The 19897-nt window shown below is 39.3% G+C and overlaps 1 protein-coding gene across 1 annotated transcript in view; it reads left to right on the top strand.

Moving 5' to 3' along the window:
• Positions 1-770: 770 nt before the first annotated feature.
• The window catches only part of NSF (N-ethylmaleimide sensitive factor, vesicle fusing ATPase), a gene marked incomplete at its 5' end in the record, with an annotated part of 149338 nt that continues 130211 nt past the window's right edge, over positions 771-19897 (top strand). The window contains 3 exon segments of the mRNA XM_080826861.1: positions 771-788; positions 790-831; positions 833-988. Coding sequence (XP_080682987.1) covers positions 771-788; positions 790-831; positions 833-988 — 216 coding nt within the window.

The raw sequence follows: 19897 nt of genomic DNA, 5'->3' as shown, positions 1-19897 counted from the left end.
AGAGCCCAAAGCAGGGTTGGATCCCAGGACCCTGAGACCATGACCTGAGAGGAAGGCAGAGGCTTAACTCACTGAGCACCCCTGCGCCCCTGCTGTTACTATTATTAATTCTAATTTTTATTATCCTCTATTCTGAAGACTCCAGTGAGGCAATGATATAGTAGAAATATCGAGGTAAAAGAAATAAGAGCGAATTTGGGGCATACTTCATTCAAATTCCGCCCTATTGTCTAAAATGAAACAATACTGGGGAATCATAAAGATTGTTAAAAACATTATCTTTATAAACAAACAATAATGAATTAAAATATAGAAAATAAAGGTAAAGCAACAATTACTATTCACTCTTAAATTTGAAAATAGAGTTTTCCAGGCTACACAAAAGTTAAATATAAACACCAACGTTGATAATTTCTAGAACCTAGGTAAACAAGCTCGCCTACAAAGAAAAGCTTGAATCCACGCAGAACTTGAATTCAGAACCAGCTTGGGGCAGCCCAGTACCCGCGCCGGGTGCGTTTAGGCACATTTTCACATTTCAGTAGGTCTGGAAGCAGAAAGTTAAAAAGTCTCAGAGGCCGTAACTGGGCAAGCAGCAGTGGGCAAAGAGAAGCAAAGCTAAGGGATTAAAACATCAGAGGCCTTGCTACACAGCCAGGCGCAAACGGCCGGCTATGACAAGACTCGCAAAAGAAACCCTTAAGAAAGTCGCCCGCGGACAGACGCTCTGCAGAAATATAGAACACCGGCACCCGCAGCTCCCGCTCAAAATGGCGCCGTCGCCCCGCCCGCCCGTCGGCGGCCGCGGACCCGCGCGCGCCCTGCGGGGCGGGGGACGCCAGGGACGCGTCCGGGCGCGCGCGCGCGCGGCCTCACGGCGGCTGCGCGCCTGCGCGAGGGAGGGCGGCGCGCGCGCGCGGGGGCGGGCTCTACTAAGCGCCCAGCTGCAGCCGCGGAGCCGGACGTGTCCGCGAAGATGGCGGGCCGGGTGAGTGCCGGCCCCGAACCTGCGGCTCGAGGCGGGGGGCGCCGGGCTCGCGGGCACTCCGAGATCCTGACGGCCCCAGGGGAGGGGGCGTGAGTCCGAGCAGATGGGGGGGGTTGGAGGGGGCGGCAAGCCAGAGAAGGGCTTGAGGGTGAGAAGTAGGAGCGGTGACGGGGGGATTAGCCTTCCGCAGAAACTCCATCCCCCTAAGGAAGCTCGAGGGGAGGCGACCCCCTCACTACCCTGGGTCTCCTGGGTCTCCTTTAATTCTCCCTCTCTATCCCTTGGGGCTTGTTACTGCGTCCCCCAAACCAGCCGCGGGATTGTGGCGGTCCCAGCCCTGTCGGACGGGCTCTAGGGGTTTCTCCGCACCCCCTTGCTGGGGTTTATTAGGTGCAGCCGCTGCAGTGACTGCGGGGGATCCGTCTCCTGCGTTGGGGCTAGGCCTGTGGGAAGGATCATTAGGAACCCATTTCTGTTTCTTTTAAAGTGAAAGGTCTTGAGAAAGGGAGGAGGAGGTGCAAATGACTTTTAGTGTTAAACCCCAGCCATCTGGGGGACCTGTCACTGTCGGAACAGGCAGGAATGTCTTCAGCTTGGAATGGGGATGCATTTGCGGTGTCGCGTTTTGTTTTTATGAATGACAGTCGCTTTGAATGCAGCAGTCTATGTTGTAGTTCCATGGTTTTAAATTTTACTTCCTCCTTTAACTCTTAAGATCGCGGTGTAGTGTGGGTTTGGCGAGGGGAGATAGTGCTGGTTCTGTGCCGTACTGCAGTGTGCCTTGAGCTAAAAGCTCTCTGAGGGATGGATCCTGCCCAGAGATTACACTGGTCATAAACCTGGGGACATTAACTGCGTCACTAGGGGATAAGGATGTGCTTGACTGATTTATTTATACTGGAATAATTAAACAAGTTTGCATGGATTTATGCTTTCATGCAAATGTCCTATCTAAATGGCCTATCTAAAAGAAAGTCATGAGATGATGGAGTAAGAAGAGACCTTAAAGGTCATTTAATTTGACCTCTTTTTCTTTCTATTCTCCATAGGCTCTCCTTTTATCAATGGCTTCTCCCTCTACCCATGCTTCAGATTCTCTTTTTTCCCACTCAAGGAACCCCACTCCTGTGCGTTCACCTGTTCCCGCTTAACATACTTAAGCTTCTCCCGTCTTAAGACAAACCCTCCCTCCACCCTCACAGCTATCTCCTTTCTTTTCCCATTTTTCAGCCAGGTATTTCCGATGGAGTTGTATACATTTATTGTCTTTTATGTTTGCTTACCACCTACTCACCCCTCAGCCCACTGCGGTCTGATTTCTGGCCCTATCAGTCCACTGAAATGTGCTTCTAAACTTAATTGACATTTTTCATTCTTTGTCTGACTTGAGGTCTCCACAGCGTTTGACGTTGTTGATCATAGCCTCCTTCATGGTAAACACTCTTTCCGTGGCTTCTGTGCAGCCTTGCTCTTGTTTTTACTCATACCTCTCTTTTGCAGACTCACCCTCCTCTACGCTGTTATTCAATGCAGATATTCCTCAAGGCTCTCTTCTCCGTTATCTCTTCAGGCAGTCTCTTCTAAGCCTACAGCTTCAGCTACCATCTATATGCCAGTGATTCTCAGCATTTTACTCCCAGTCCAGATCTATCCTTTAAGTTCCAGATCAATATGTCAGAGTGCCAATTTGAAATCAAGGCACCTCAAACTCTACTGTTCACATCTAAACCCATGATCTTAGCCCTCCTAATTAGTACTTTCCTGTGAATAGCATCACCGTCCATTGCTAGAAACCAGTGGGGGATAGGGAGATGGGGTGGTGGTGTTCATGGTCTTCCTTTATACTTCTCTCTTACCACATCCGCTGCCCCCCAGTAAAATTCATCACTGAGTTCTGTTCCACCCACCCCCCACCCCTTCTCTAAAAGGGTATGATTAGGGCCAAAGAATGTGGCGTGGGCATTGCTGCTTTACATTATACCCAAATAGGGGCGCCTGGGTGGCTCAGTGGGTTAAAGCCTCTGCCCTCGGCTCGGGTCGTGATCCCAGCGTCCTGTGATAGTCCTGTGATCATTCTGGGATTGAGCCCCGCATTGGGCTCTCTGCTCAGCAGGGAGCCTGCTTCCCTTCCTCTCTCTGCCTGCCTCTCTGCCTACTTGTGATTTCTGTCTGTCAAATAAATAAATAAATAAAATCTAAAATAAATAAATAAATAAATAATACCCAAATAACCCACTGGACTACTGGTCACGTGGGTTCTGTCATTTTAATATCCTAAAAATCTTCAATCTGTCCACCTGTCTTCATCCTCATTTCTACCTCATTTCCCCAAACTACCATCATTTGTGGTTTGGACTACTTTGGGAATCTCACTAGAGGTCTCTTTACAGCATTTTCCACATTGATTGTTTCCTCTCATGCCTGTTGCTATTTAAACCCCTACCTCAGTAGCAACAGGTTACTTTTGGGAGATCAATCCAAACTGGGCCTTTAAGGCCTTTTGTGGTTCTATTCCTGCTTCTCTCTGCTCACACTGCCTTACTCCCTATGCTCAGGTTATATAAACCATTCAGTTCCTTGAACTTTAGTAGTTTCTCTTACCACAAGGTCTTTGCATGTACTGTTTCCTTTCTTTGTGATGTTCTGTTCCCAACCGTTTACCTCCTACTCATGGATCACTCATCTACTCAAGGGAAGCCTGTTCTGATCCCACACAAGTCATGATCCTTTGTTAGATGCTCTTGAAGAGCTGTATTCCTCTCCTTAGAGGTTTATCTGTTTGTCATTTTAAATTTATTGGTGTGGTTATTTGCCTTTACTGTTTATCTTCCTTGAAAGAAGAGACCACGTTAGTTTTTCATTCATTGTCATCACTGTGTGCTTTGCACATTGCTTGGGGCGTAGGTGCTCAATACCTTTTTGTTCAAAACGAAATTAATCTAATCTCTGAACACTCTAGCAGTAGAGAGTGCATCACCATTAAAGCTAGCCCATTTTAGTGTCATGTTAGAAATGTCTTTTTTATATGGCGTTCCATGTAATTTTTAGCTGTTTAGAGTTACAAAGAACTAAACACAATTCCTTTTCCGTATGATAGGTCCTCATATATTTGAAGACAGGTTACATATTCGCTCAGATTTTCTCTTTGCAACTTAAACATCCCCAATTCCTGAAATATTCTGTATTCCAAACTCTTCATCATTTAGGTTACCTTCCTTTGGAATCGCTGTTTTGCCAGTGTTTCTTCTAAAATGTGCCCCAAGTGGAACACAGTGAATAGTGGAGAACATGCTGAACTCCTATTCTCTTGAGCTAGACACTACCATTATTAATACAGGGTAAAATCATATTTGCCTTTTTTCTGTAGTAAATCACACACTTGGGTCATAATGAGCTTGCAGTCAATTAAAACTCTCATATTCTTTTAAAATTGGCTCCCCTACCCCGTTCTATGTATTTTGCAATTGTTTTACTGAACCTAAGTACAAAACCTTACATTTATCCCCTTTAAAGTCCTCGTTTTTTGTTTTTTGTTTTTTTTTTAGGTCAGGGCCCATCTACTACTTGTTCAAGGTCTTTTTGATTCTTGATTCTTTCATGTTATGCAACGTAGTAGCTTTCTCTGCCAATTTTGTTTTCACCTGTAGGTTTAAAATAATGACTTCTGTGTCTACATTCAAGTCATTATTAAAAAGGAGAATAAGATAGGTCAGAAATAGCCCTTGAGCATGCTGTTAGAGACCTTCCTCTAAACTGATACACATCAATATACTTTGGGTACCATTACTGAAATACAAACATATCTAATCCCGACAAAACCATCCTGCAAGCTAGGTAGTATTAATATTGTTTTTCTCAGAGATAGGGGCTCATTAATTTGCCAGGTTTACAACTAACAAGAAGCAGGATCAGGATATGAATTCAGCTCAGTTTGCTACTTATTACCTGCTTCACCAGCTTAATTGCAAGGGTCTAGAAAAGAGTAGATTTACCTTACTTAGAGCTTTTGGAGGTTGATATCAGAGTTTAATTTTCAAAAACTACCTTCTACCTTTTGGAAAATCTGAGCACCTTTGGCCCATCCTTGATTGTCTTATTTCTTCTGATAACCATAATTTCCTAGTAACAGCTTATTGTTTAACAAATAGAGTTAGCCTTGTGATGCTTTTAAAATAAATTCTGAATTTCCTTTTTTGGAAGAAAAGCTATTTTGAATTATTATTCCTTTTGGTTACTTTAATTTTGGCATTCTGATACCTTGTAAGTGGTATTTATATTCAGTATGTAATTGAAGGGTTCTTTTTCACTATATCATTATATCACATGTATCACTGGTAGCATTAGTAACCTGTATATCTTGTCCTTTGCTTTTTCTGGGCAAAAGAGAGCATCATGTTTAGTTCATCTGGGAAATTGGCTGAAGAATAAAATGTGTGATATTATTCAGTAAATAACATCTAGGTCATTAGAACTTGATTAATCCTTAAAATTTCTTGAAGCTTATAATCTGAAAAAGCAAAGAACATGAAAGAAAATAATTTTTGTCATTATCTTCTTTAGTGTATATACTATATGAGAAAAAAATATGGGATTATAAGTTGGATACATTTTATAATAAATGATGAATTGATTTAAAGGTACTTGATTCCCTTTGGCCTTTCAAAAAGATTGAATTAGGTAATAAGTGCTCTTGGCTGTTTTAAAATTTTCCTGGTAATAAAACTGATTCTCTAGTTCTAATTCTTATTATTTATATAAATACAGACTCTTAGTTATATATGAACTCCCCATACAGATGGCTGCCTTTGCCCCGGGCCTCCACACGATCAGAACTCTTAGGCTACAGCTTCTCTGAAATCATAGAATCAGAAGTAGAGGAAAGAAAGAATCTGAAATACAGCCTTAAATGTTTAGGAGAGCTGAGTCTAAGTATGGAGAGACTCCTTAGTAAAGCTGCTCTGTTTGGTGTTGCTTCTTGGCCCCTTCTACCACCACCACCACCACCACCACCACCACCACCACCACCACCTGGTTACTGAAAAGAAAAGAAGAGAGGCTTTCCACATTGCCTGAACTTTTTTGTACTGTATCTTTTAAAATTGCCCAGAGATGGGGCGCCTGGGTGGCTCAGTGGGTTAAGCCTCTGGCTTCGGCTCGGGTCATGATCTCGGGGTCCTAGGATCGAGCCCTGCATCGGGCTCTCTCCTCAGTGGGGAGACTGCTTCCCCCTCTTTCTCTGCCCTGCCTCTCTGCCTACTTGTGATTTCTCTCTGTCAAATAAAAAAAACAAAAACAAAAAACAAAATTGCCCAGAGATCTGACTTGCTGGAGATTCAGCCTTGCCTTTCTGCAAATACACATATGGTAATGCCAGTAAAGCCAATGGATCACTTTCTTCATAAATTCTTATACCTCCTTGAGGTAATTTCTTGTGAAGGAATAGGAGTAAGATGATGTTAAATAGAAATCTAAGGGAGAGAACTCTTAGGAGTTGAATGCGGTGTAGAAAGATGTCAGGTGATCCTAGAGTCCTGGAATCGAACCCTGCATTGGGCTTTCTGCTCAGCGGGGAGTCTGCTTCTCTCTCTCTCTCTCCCTCTGCCTCTCCCCACTGCTCATTCTCTCTCTCTCTCAAATAAATAAAATCTCTTAAAAAATTAAAAAAAAGATGTTAGAGGTAAAATTTACCTAATCTCACATTTTGAGGAGGGCAGGCTAGTAAATTTCGTATCAGTGTATTGATGAAACTTTTGTAGCCTAATGTAGAAACCTAGCCATTTATGTATGTATGTATGTATGTATGTATTTTTGAAGATTTTATTTATTTTAGAGAGAGCGTGAGTGGGGAGGAACCGAGGGGGAGAGAGAAGAAGGAGAGAGAATCTGAAGCACACTCCTGCTGAGTGCGGAGCCTGACATGGGGCTCTAGCCATGACCTGGAGATCATGACCTGAGCCGAAACCAAGTCTGATGCTCAAATGACTGAGCCATCCACGTACCCCAATAAGCCGAGCCTTTTGTAATATTTTGTGGGCGAATGGCATCTTTACCAAATAATTTACCTTCAGGTAGTTTTGGAATACAAGTTCTGAATGGGGATGGCTTATGTGCAATACCATGAGTCCAAACAAACAATTTAGAATGTTTTGTAGTCTCGTTTCCTGAGGTCAGAGTTCTGTTATCCAAAGCATATCAACCTTCTGCCGTGTTTGTGCATGTTACTTTAGTGAAAATTTTAAAAAGTATCTTGAAATGCAGTATGTTTTAGAAACTAAAATTGAACTCTTTATAACACTACTAAATAGCTTCTGTTTGAAACAAAAATAATTTATACTTAAAATGGATGTATAGCAGAGTGGCGCAGTGGAAGCGTGCTGGGCCCATAAAATGGATGTATTCCTTTTTTCAAGTATTAAAACAAGGTGCAAAGGTATAAGGTGAAAGTATACTGTTGGGGATGCCTGGGTGGCTCAGTTGGTTAAGTGTCTGCCTCTGGCTCAGGTCATGATCCCAGGGTCCTTGGATCAAGTTCCACATCGGGCTCCTTGCTCAGCAGGGAGCCTGCTTCTCCTTCTGCCTTCTGCTCCCCCTGCTTGTGCATTCTCTCTGATGAATAAATAAAATCTTGAAAAAAAAGAAAAGTATACTATTTTGTTCTTGAAAATTCTTGAATTGGCAGAACCGTGAACCCTTGGAAACACCTGCATTGGCAATATACTAGACACTTGCTCCAGTGCAGTTCTTAAGGGTCCATACTCTGGGTGTGGCATCTTTGGTAAGAATCTCGTAATGAGATCTTTTCTCACAATTCAATATTAATACCCCTGAATGGGCTCTGAGGCCTACATTGGGTTGTTTTCAGTTTCTTAGTGATTTTTTTTAAAGATTCTGTTTATTTGGAGCACCTGAGTGGCTCAGAGGGTTAAAGCCTCTGCCTTAGGCTCAGGTCATAATCCCAGGATCCTGGGATCCAGCCCCACATTGGGCTCTCTGCTCAGTGGTGAGCCTGCTTCCCCCTCTCTCTCTCTCTCTCTGCCTGCCTCTCTGCCTACTTGTGATCTCTGCCTGTCAAATAAGTAAAAATAAAATCTTAAAAAAAAAAAAAGATTCTGTTTATTTATTTGACAGAGATCACAAGCAGGCAGAGAGAGTGGGGGAAGCAGGCTTCCCGCTGAGCAGAGAGCCCGATGTGGGGCTTGATCCCAGGAACCTGAGATCATGACCTGACCCGAAGGCAGAGGCTTAACCCACTGAGCCACCCAGGCGCCCCAGTTTCTTAGCGATTTAATCTCATAATTTCCAACTTACGTTTTATGATGGAAACTATTCCTTGCTTGACTGTATTTCTAGAAGCTCTGTGCATTTAAGCAAGTATAAATTATATACACTTCACGAGGTTTCAAACATGGGACACCTGGCTGGCTCACTCAGAAGAGCATGCAACTTTTGATCTTGGGGTTGTGAGTTCAAGCCCCACGTTGGGTATAGAAATTACTTTAAAAAAAAAGAAAGAAAGAAATCTTTAAAGATTTAGAGCATGCTGAAAAGTACAGCAAATAGCATAACATATATCCATATGTTCACCATCCAGATTTAAATGTTAACATATTGTGATATTTGTTTCAGAACTTTAATTTTTAGAAATAAAACATTACAGATCCAATTCAATCTCTTTTGTATCTCCTTTTGATTTCACTAACCTTCCCAGAAATAACCACTATTCTAAAGTTGGTATAGATCCTTTCTGTTCACATTTACATATGTTTGTGCCCATAAGTAATATATTGTTTTGTGTGTTTTAAAAATATATATAGGGGCGCCTGGGTGGCTCAGTGGGTTAAGCCTCTGCCTTTGGGTCAGGTCATGATCCCAGGGTCCTGGGATTGAGCCCCGCATCGGTCTCTCTGCTCAGTGGGGAGCCTGCTTCCCCCCCCCTCAGCCTACTTGTGATCTCTCTCTTCCTATCAAATAAATAAAATCTTAAAAAAAAAACCCAAACATAAAAATACATATAGTGATGTCATATTGTATATTTCTATCTGCAAACTGCATTTTAAAAAAAAAATTTCATTCATTTATTTATCAGAGAGAGAGAGAGAGAGAGAGTGTGTGTGTGAGCGCGCGTGAGCACAACCAGGCAGAGTGGGAGGCAGAGGGGGAGAGAGAAGCAGGCTCCCTGCCAAGCAAGGAGCCCCATGAGGGACTCGATCCCAGAACCCTGGGATCATGACCTGAGCCGAAGGCAGCGGCTTAACCCACTGAGCCACCGAGGCATCCTGCAAACTGCATTTTTAAAATTTAAAATGACATTTGAAATTTAGTCATGTTGATAGATAGAGAGCCAGTTAATTCTGTTTAACTACTGTATAGTATCTTATTTTGTGCCTATACCACAATTATCTGTTCTCTTATCTGAGGATAATTTAAGTGGCTTCCAATTTTACTTTTTATGGTGTGCACATTTATCTATATGTCTCCATACATACACATGTAAGTTTCTTAAGGATATATGTCTAGAAACATAGCATGTATCCTATGTAGAGTCGCTACATAGAATTGCTGGGTGATGAGTTACCTTTGTCTTTACCTAGTTACACTAGTTTGCACTCTTGCCAGCAGTATTTGAGTGTGTGTTACTCATGTCCTTTTGAGCACTTAACATTGCAGATATTTTAGTTTTTACAATATAATAGGTATAAACAATCTTATTGTTTAAATTTGCGTTTTTTGTGGGGGCACTGGGTGGCTCAGGCAGTTAAGTGTCTGCCTTCCACTGAGGTCATGATCTCAGGGGTCCTGGGATTGAGCCGTGCATCGGGCTCCTGGCTCAGCGGGAAGCCTGCTTCTCTCTCTCCCTCTGCCCCCCCCCATGCTTTTTCCCTCTTTCTCTAATAAAAAAATAAATAAAATCATTAAGAAAATAAGTTTGTGTTTTTTTCCTAATTACTAGTGAGATTGAGCTATTTTCTTATTGGTCTTTGGGATATTCTCTTCTTTGAATCCCCTTTGTATAACCTTTACCTATTTTTACCTTTTGGCTGTTAGTATTTTTTTAAAAATTGATTTTTAGAGTTTTCCTTTTGGGAGGGGTAAGGTATGCTTTGGAATCTAATTCTTATGTAGTCATAAATAGCTTCTCCCAGACAGTGGTGATCTTTTCATGTTTATAGAGTTTTAGACTTAAATTTCATTATAGCTTATAATTATGCATTTTTTTACCTTTATGATTATTGTGTTTGCGTGCTTTAAGAGAAATCTTTTTTTAAAAATATTTATTTATTTATTTTACAGAGAGAGAGAGAGCATGGGAGGGGCAAAGGGAGAGGGAGAGAAAGAATCCTGAAGCAGATTTCCCACTGAGTGTGGAGCCCGATGCAGTGCTTGATCCCAGGACCCTGAGATCATGACCTGAGCTGAAAACAAGAGTCAGCTGCCCAACCAACTGAGCCACCCATGTGCCCCAAAATAAATCTTTTTTTTTTTAAGATTTTTTTTTTTTTTAAATTTATTTGACAGAGACACACACAGCGAGAGAGGGAACACAGGTGGGGGCATGGGAGAGGGAGAAGCAGGCTCCCCCTCCCCAAAGCAGGGAACCCGGTGTGGGGCTGGATGCAGGGCTGGATTCGGGGCTCAATCCCAGGACCTCAGATTCTTAATGACTGAGCTACCCAGGTGCCCCCCTCCTGCCCCAAAAGAAATCTTTACCTACCTTCAAGTTAAAAAGATTTTCATCTTAAAGGTTTAAAATTTTGGTTTTTACAATTTGGTGTTTAATTCATCTGGAATTTATTTTTGTGTTTGGTGTGAATTGGGAAGCTAATTTTATCTTTTCCTTATGTATAGCCAGTTGTCCCAATATCATTTATTGAATCCATCTTTTTTTCCACTGATTTTTTAAAAAAGATTTTATTTATTTGACAGACAGAGATCACAAGTAGGCAGAGAGGCAGGGGGGGTGGGGGAGGGGGGAAGCAGGTTCCTTGCTGAGCAGAGAGCCTGATACGGGGCTCAATCCCAGGACCCTGGGATCATGACCTGAGCTGAAGGCAGAGGCTTTAACCACTGAGCCACCCAGGTGCTCCTTTTCCACTGACTTTTAATGCTATCTCTGTTTTATAACCACCCTAAGTCTGGACTCAATTGTGGTTTATATTCTGTTTGCCTATATGTGCATCAATGCCACTGTTTTAATTAAAATAGCTTTAATATTATATTAAATGTATATCATGTTATATATTTTATAATAATTATATTATTTGATGTTATATATATTGTATGATAGCTTTAAAATTATTCTTGCTATATGCTAAAATTATTCTTAGCCCCTCATTTTTCTTTATTTGGCATTTCTTGACCCTTTTCCATATGAAAGTAATCTTTCCTCTGTTAAAAAATATCTTTAAATTTAAATTAATCTTTATTGGGGTGCCTGGCTGGCTTGGTCAGTAGAGCATCCAACTCAGTCTCAGGGTCATGAGTTCAAGCCCCGTGTTGGGTGTAGAGATTACTTAAAAAATCGTTAGGAAAAAAATTATCTTTATTGCTATTGATTTTGACCTACATTTTTCTGTATGTTTTACAAGAGCAGATAAAAGATTACTCTACAAAGCTGATTTTCTTTTTTTTTTTTTTGATGTTAAGCCAGAATGTACTAATAATTTATCACGACTTTATGCTGTATGGATTTGAAATCAAATGAATTAGCATCAGCTGTTTGTGAGTAATGCAGGGTATTTTGGTCCTTTTCTAAATTCAGAATGAAGTGCTAAAGTTCTCACGTGTTTTGCACTAGCCATATAGATCTTTACTAATGGAGAAAATGGGAAAATTATTAAAGTAAGAAATAAGTTGTCATTTTTGAAATCCAACATTCACTTATTTTTAAAATCCCTAAATAATAAAAGAATATTTTAGGGTTTTGCTGGTGGAATATCTAAATATTGTAAAATGTTTTTAGTGTTATGTGCATATGAACATTTTCTTACTTGATTGACAAGCAATGAAAATAGCAATTATCACTAATTCTGGGTCTTCCAAAAAACATCAGTGCAGGGGAAATTAAAAACATTTAGTTATCCTAGTTACTTTTCTCCTACAGAATAATATTGACAACATTTTGTGAGATGATAGAGGACGTGGTTCTCATGTGTGGAACAGAGCCTCTTCCATGAGGTATTACTCGGTCAATGATTGTTGAGTGAATGGATGAACATTTATTTCTAAATACCTTAATAAATCATCATTTTAGACAGTGTAGTTTGAATTTTAATGTTACATTCTCTGCCAAGCTACTGGCTACTGTTCTGATTTATTCTGTTATTCAGATCATTAATAATATGGCGTAGATCTAACTTTAAACAGCTTTCATGCTAGTCTTTTTTCTCCATGTGCTGATATTGAGTCTGATTATTGTTTTTTATATATAAAACCTTCTAATCAATTTACTACTTATCAAGCACAAAATAAACTTAACTGTATTTATCACATTAAATGATGAAATGGCCTAAGGGCATTATTGGAGCCTCTTTCCCACATTTCTGTTGTAGAAAGAAAGGACCCTATAGGTATTTCTGTTTTTATGAAGTTTATTTCATAAATACAGTGATTCTTTTTTTTTTTTTTTAAATACAGTGATTCTTAAAGTGGAATCTGCAGACCAGTTAATACAGTATCTCTGGAGAACTTATTAGCAATGCAAATTCTCGGGCTCCACCCCAGGCTGATTAAATTAGAAACTCTCCTGGGGGCCCCTGCACTCTCCTTTAACATATTCTCCAAGTGATTCTGATATACGCTGAAGTTAAGAACCAATGACTTGGTATATTTTGCTCTCCAATTTAGTTCCTTAACAAATTGCTGAAGATATTTTTCCCATATTTCTCTCCAAATGTATATTCAACCTTGTTATTTCGAGGTTTCAGGATTGTTTTCTTTTCTTCCCTTTAATACCTTAAACTGTATCCAATTTTCAAACATTTAAGAAAGCATAGTTATTTCCTACAGTATAGTGAATTTGGTATTCTAAGTGATCTTCCTATAGAAACAATTTAAAATGCTAGATGGTACTGCAACTATAGTTAAAAATAATGTATACTTGAAATTTGCTGAGAGTAGATCTTAAATGTTCTTTACCACACACAGAGAAAATGGTAACTATGTGAGCTGCTGGATATATTAATTAGCTTGATTTGGTTATCATTATACAGAGTATATGTATATCAAAACACTACATTGTGCAAATTAGGCAAAATTCCCTAAAGCTGAACATATATGTGTATGCTATGACCCAGCAATTCTCCTGGAGGCTGCGTGTGTACGGGCGTGTATATCCAATAGACATGCATACATATATTATTCAAAAGACATGTACAAACATGCTAATAGCTGCAGTATTCATAATTAAAAACTAGAGACAACTCAAATAAATAATGGTGGCATATTCATGTAATTATATACTACAAAAAGCAATGAAAATGAATGAACTAGTGCTGCGTGCAACAGTGGATGAGTTTCACAATCAAAACATTGGGGGATAGGTCGCCTGGGTGGCTCAGTTGTTTAAGCAACTGCCTTCGTCTCAGGTCATGATCCTGGAGTCCCGGGATTGAGTCCCATGTCAGGCTCCCTGCTCAGCAGGGAGCCTGCTTCTCTCTCTGACCTCTCCCCTCTCATGCTGTCTCATTCTCTCTCTCAAATAAAATCTTTTTTAAAAAATTGAGGGATATCGCTTCTCGGCCTTTTGGCTAAGATCAAGTGTAAAAAATTGAGGGATAGAAGTCAGACACAAAATTGTACTACTGTACAATTTTGTACTGTTTTATACTGTACTGTTTATGTAAAGTTTCAAAAATAGATCAAACTATGTTTCTGGTGATAGAAACAAGATACTGGTTATCTGGGGCACCTGGGTAGCTCAGTGGGTAAAGCCTCTACCTTCGGCTCAGGTCATGATCCCAGGTCCTGGGATTGAGCCCCACATCGGGCTCTCTGCTCAGCAGGGAGCCTGCTTCCCCCTCTTTCCCTGCCTGCTGCTCTGCCTGCTTGTGCTCTCTCTCTCTCTCTCTGTCAAATAAATAAATAAATAAAATATTTTTTGAAAAGATACCGGTTATCTGTAGCTGGGGGTGAAGGGCTAGTAACTAGGAGGGGGAAGTATGGGAAGCTGGTCACATTCTCTTTCTTGAACTCAGTGTGTTCACTTTTTAGAAATTCATTGAGCTAAATACTTTAACGTATGTACTCTTCTGTAGGAATGTTTTTCTTCAATAAAAGTTGATTTAAAGAAATAGTAGTTCTTTTTCTTAAACTGGGGTGAGGCTCTAGGCCTTCTATTTTTGTTCTGATTACCTCTCCAAAGATTCTTCTCTTCCTCTTCACCCTTCAAAAGAACATAGGTGCTAAACTTCCATCAAGATGTTGGGAAATAAAAAGAGAACTTCACAAACATTGTTTTCATTTCTTTAACATTTAGATATAACTTTTTAGAGTAAGAGCACTAAGTTACTGAATAAGAATATCTTAAACTAGATGGTATTTTACAGTTTTGAAAACACCTTCACAGATCTTTTCTTGATAGATCCTCAGAGCAACCTTGAGTTGGCACTCTAAATTCAGTTCAGCAAGCAAAATTCAACAGAACAATCCACAGCTCACATTATACTTACTGGTAAAAACTGAAAGCTTTCCCTTTTAGGATCAGGAACGAGATAAGGATGCCTGCTCTTGCTACTTATATTCAATGTGATATTGGAGGTTCTAGGTAGGCAGTTAAGTAAGATAAAGAAAAAAAAAGTCTGCAAAGAAAGAATTCAATTTGCAGATGACATGGTCTCATATATAGGAAACCCTAAAGAATTTACAAAAAATGAATCCAGCAAAGTTGCTGGATACAAGATCAATATACAAAAATCAGTTGCATTTCTATACACTAGCAATGAACAATCTGAAAATGAAATTGAGGGAAAAAATCCATTTACAATAACATCAAAAAGAATATAATACTTATGAATAAATTCAACCAAGTACAAGACTTGTACACTAAAATCTATAAAACATATTGAAAGAGATTGAAGATCTAAATAAATGGAAAGACATCTTGTGTTCATGGATTGGAAGACAATATTATTAATATAGCAATACTCCCCAAATTGATCTATAAATTCAGTGTGATCCCTGTCAAAATTCCAATGCCTTTTTTCCAGAAATGGATAAGCTGCTCCTAAAATTCATATGGAGTTGCAAAGTCATTGAATCCACAACAATTGGATAAAGTACAACAAAGTTGAAGGACACACACTTGACTTCAAAACTTACTACAAAGCAATAATAATGAAGATGATGTGATGATGATGGCATAAGGATAGTGTTATAAACCAATGGAATAGAATTGAAAGTCCAGAAGTAAACCCATAAATTTGTGGTCAATTAATTTTTAACAAGCATGCCAAGACCATTCAATGGGGAAATAATAGTCTTTTTAGCAAATGATGCTGGGACAACTGGATATCTTCATGCAAAAGAATAAATTTGGACCCCTACCTCACACCACATACAAAAAAATTAACTCAGAATCAATCGAAGATCTATATAAAATTCTTAGGAGGAAACATTGGTAAAAATCTGCATGACTTTGGGTTAAACAGTAATTTTCTTTTAGCCATGACAAAAGTGTAAAAAAATAGCTAAGTTGGACTTCATCAGAATTTAAAACTTATGCATCAAAGACAACTGTCAAAAAAGTGAAAAGACAATCCACAGAATGGGAGAGAATATATGCAAATCATATATCTGATAAGGGTCTAGTATCCAGAATATATAAAGAACTCTTGCAACTCAACGTTAAAAGACAACTCAATTTATAAACAGCCAATGGAAAAATAAAAATCAGCAAAGGATTTGAATAGACATCTCTACTAAACAGATGTGCAAATGACCAGAAGCATGTGAAGAGATGCTCAATAACATGGTCATTAGGGAAATGCAAATTAAAACCACAATGAGGGGCCCCTAGGTGACTCAGTGGGTTAAGTGCCTGACTCCATCTCAGCTCAGGTGTTGATCTCAGGGTGGTGCCTTTAAGCCCTGCGTTAGCTCCACGCCCAGCATTAAGAAAAACAAAACAAACTACAGTGAGGTACCACTTCACATCCATTAGGCTTTGAGAGTTAAAAAAAAGAAAAAGTGTGGGTGCACATGTAGGGAAATTGGAACCCTTAGCCTCTGCTAGTGGGAATGTAAACTACTGCAGTCATTCTGGAGAACAGTTTGGCAGTTCTTCAAAAAGTTAAACAGAATGACTCAGCAATTTTACTCCTCGGTATATGACCAAGTGAGTTGAAAGTACGTTTATACATAAACTTGTTAGATGGATGTTCATAGCATTGTTCATAGTAGCCAAGAAGTGGAAATAACCCATTGTCTATCAGGTGATGAACAAATGTGGTCTGTTCATACAGTGTGAATGATCTGGTCACTTGCTGCAACATAGAAAATCTTGAAGACATTATACTAAGTGAAAGAAGACAGTCATACGAAGATGACAGATTTTATGATTCTGTTAATATGAAATGCCCAGAATAGGCAAATCCATAGAGAGAGTTAAACTAGTGGTTATCAGAGGGTAAAGGGATAGGAGAATTGGGACTAACTACTAATAAGTACAGGATTTCTTTTTGGAGTTTGCTGGAAATGTTCTGGAAATGTTAGTGGTGATGATTGCACAACATAGTGAATCTAGTAAAAACACTGACGTGTACACTTCAAAATGATGAATTGTATTTTATATGAAATGATCTTAGTCTCTTTGGGATGCTATAATAAAATGCCAGAGACTAGGGTACTTTAAGTAACAAATTTATTTCTCACAGTTATGGAGGCTGTAAGTCCAAGATCAGGGTGTCAGCAGGTGATGAAATGGAACTATATTATGTGCTTGAATTATATTGGAGGTATCTATAAGAAGAAAATACGCAATCTCCAGGTTATTCACTATAAAATTAGAATTTTTTTCCCTTCTAAGTATGCAGTATTCCGAATGAATCCTATTAAAAGATCATTTAGAGAGAAGTAATTTTTCTTGTGAGAAACAAAAGCAGTAACTAGAGTGAGGCAGATACAGTTGACCTTTGAAGAACACAGGGGTTAGGGACATTGACAGTTGAAATTCCACTTAGAATTTTTGACTCCCCAAAGTCTTAACTACTAATAGTCTGTTACCAGAAGCCTTACTGATAAATGGTTGAATAACACTTATTTTGTATGCTCTATGTATTATATACTGTATTCTTAATGAATTATGCTGGAGAAAAAATGTTAAGAAAATCATAAGGGGGGGCACCTGGCTGGCTCAGTTGGTAGAACACATGACTCTAGATCTTGGGGTTGTGAATTTGAGTCCTATGTTGGGCATAGAGTTTACTTGATCATAAGAAATATATATATATAGGGGCACCTGGGCGGCTCAGTGACCTCTGCCTTCAGCTCAGGTCATGATCCCAGGGTCCTGGGATCAAGCCCCATATCAGGCTCTCTGCTCAGCAGGGAGCCTTCTTCCCTTCCTCTCTCTGACTGCCTCTCTGCCTACTTGTAATCTCTGTCAAATAAATAAATAAAAATCTTTAAAAAATATATGTATATATAGAAAAAATCATATGGAAGAGAAAATACATTTATAATAGTGTAATGTATTAAAAGCAGCATAGAAGTAGAGTTCAAACCCATGTAGTTCAAGGGGTCAACTGTAATGTTAGATTTTGGTAATAAGAAAGAATTGTGGGCTAGGATGCTTGCAGGTATGTAAAGCTCTTAAAACAGTGCCTGACTCATAATATAGTTCCCCAAACATGTTATCTATTGTTATTAACACTCCACACCACCACCAAATGGTTAGTCTGTTGTCTCAACACCGGTATTGAATAGTTCCTCCCCACTCCCCCATTCTCAGTCTTGTATATTAAATTCTCATGTACATCTAATCCTGTTTCTGGGTTGGTGGTTCTACTCCATGAACTGTTTGTTTTTGTACCGGTACCATCTAGCTTTAATTACTATATATAGCATGTTTTGATGTCCAGTAGGGCCAGTTTCCCTCGTTCTTCCTGAACGTTTTCTTGGCTACTTTAACAAATTAAAAAGAATTCCCTCCCATTTCCTCTATTGTATTTTACTTGGCAGTTGAAGTTTAGATTGAATTTACGAATGATCCATTGGGATTCTGCTTATAATTACATTACATTTATAGGTTAATTTGGAGTTCATGATACCCTTACAGTATTGAGTCATTGCATACAATAACATCATATTTCTCTAAATTTATATGGATATTCTCTTATGTATTTCCATGGGTTTTCTTTGTGAGAGTCTTCGGCATTTTTGCTAAGCTTTTTTCTAGTACTTTAAACATTTTTTTCTGTTGTAGTTGAAACCTGTTGTGTATTTCCCATTTATAGCAGTTTCTGATTTTATGTATTTATCTGCTTAGAAAGGCATTAATTTTCTTCAACTTTGTAGGTATATTTCTCCAAAAATTTTAAAATTCAACAAATACTTGGGATGCCTGGGTGGCTCAGTAGGTCAAGCAGCTGCCTTCAGCTCAGGTCGTCATCCCAGGGTCCTGTGATCTAGTCCCACATTGGGCTCCTTGCTGCACAGGGAACCTGCTTTTCCCTCTGACCACAGCTACCCCTGCTTGTGCTGGCTCTCTGTTTCTCTCTCCCTTTCTCTCTGACAAATAAATAAAATCTTTAAAAAAAATAATTAGAACATAAATAAAATTCAGCAAAACTTACTGAGTCTCTCTCATGTGCTAGATATTGTTCCAGGTTCTTCTGCACATTTTTAAGTAATTTATTTTAAGGCATTGATGAGCTTTCCCAGATGAATGCAGCCTTGGAGAGGCTATTTAAAATTATTTCCCTGAGTGCCTGGCTGGCTTAGTCAGAAGAGGGAGCAACTCTGATCTCGGGGTTGTGAGTCTGAGCCCCACGTTGGGTGGAGAGAACTTAAAATAACTAAATAGACTTAAAAAAAATTAAAGAAAAATTATTTCCATAAAACAAGTGTTATTTATTGTAAAAATAATTTTAGAATTGTGGAAAGTGTTTCCCTAATGCCTTCTTGTTTCTCCTCAGTGGTAACTACTGTTAATTTAGTGCATATCTTGTTTGTTAAAAAAAAAACACACACACACAAAAAAACCTTACCCTACACATTGTTTCGTAATTTAAAAAAAAATTAGCACTATAATGTGGACATTTCCCTTGTCAATAACACACAGAGGTACCTTGACCTTTGAAATGGCTGCATAGTTGAGATTCTTTTAGACACACCCCTTTTTCTGGCATTTATATAGGCTTAGGAATCTGTGATTTTTTTTTTTTTTTTTGCTATTACTGAATATCTTTAGGGTAGTTATAGAATAGCTAAGATTCATTGAGTATTTACTCTGCATCAGTAAATGAGGATTATCTTATTTAATTATCATTGTGTACGAGTGGGTGGGTACACATTTCTTCCTATTTCCTCACTTTTCCATTCCTGCCCAGAGGGAGGGTGCAACTTTAGCTCAAACTTCCTTGCCTCTTAAGGGAAGAATTATTACAGAGAAAAAAAAATCCTTACTTATTCTTCTCAGGAGGAAAAATTACCAATCTGACAGTCAGTATGGGACGTTTGTGCCAGAAGGAGTTGTAGGTTGGTTTGTTTGTTTTTTTTAAAGATTTTATTTATTTATTTGACAGAGAGAGAGAGATCACAAGTAGGCATAGAGCCAGGCAGAGGGGGAGGGGGAAGCAGGCTCACTGCAAAGCAGAGAGCCCAATGCAGGGCTCGATCCCAGGACCCTGAGATCATGACCTGAGCCGAAGGCAGAGTCTTAACCCACTGAGCCACCCAGGTACCCTGGAGTTG

The sequence above is a fragment of the Martes martes genome (assembly GCF_963455335.1).
Source record: "Martes martes genome assembly, chromosome: 16".
In the NCBI taxonomy this organism is placed as follows: Eukaryota; Metazoa; Chordata; class Mammalia; order Carnivora; family Mustelidae; genus Martes; species Martes martes.
Note: the sequence above shows the minus strand (reverse complement) of the source record. Positions and strands in the feature narration are given on the sequence as shown.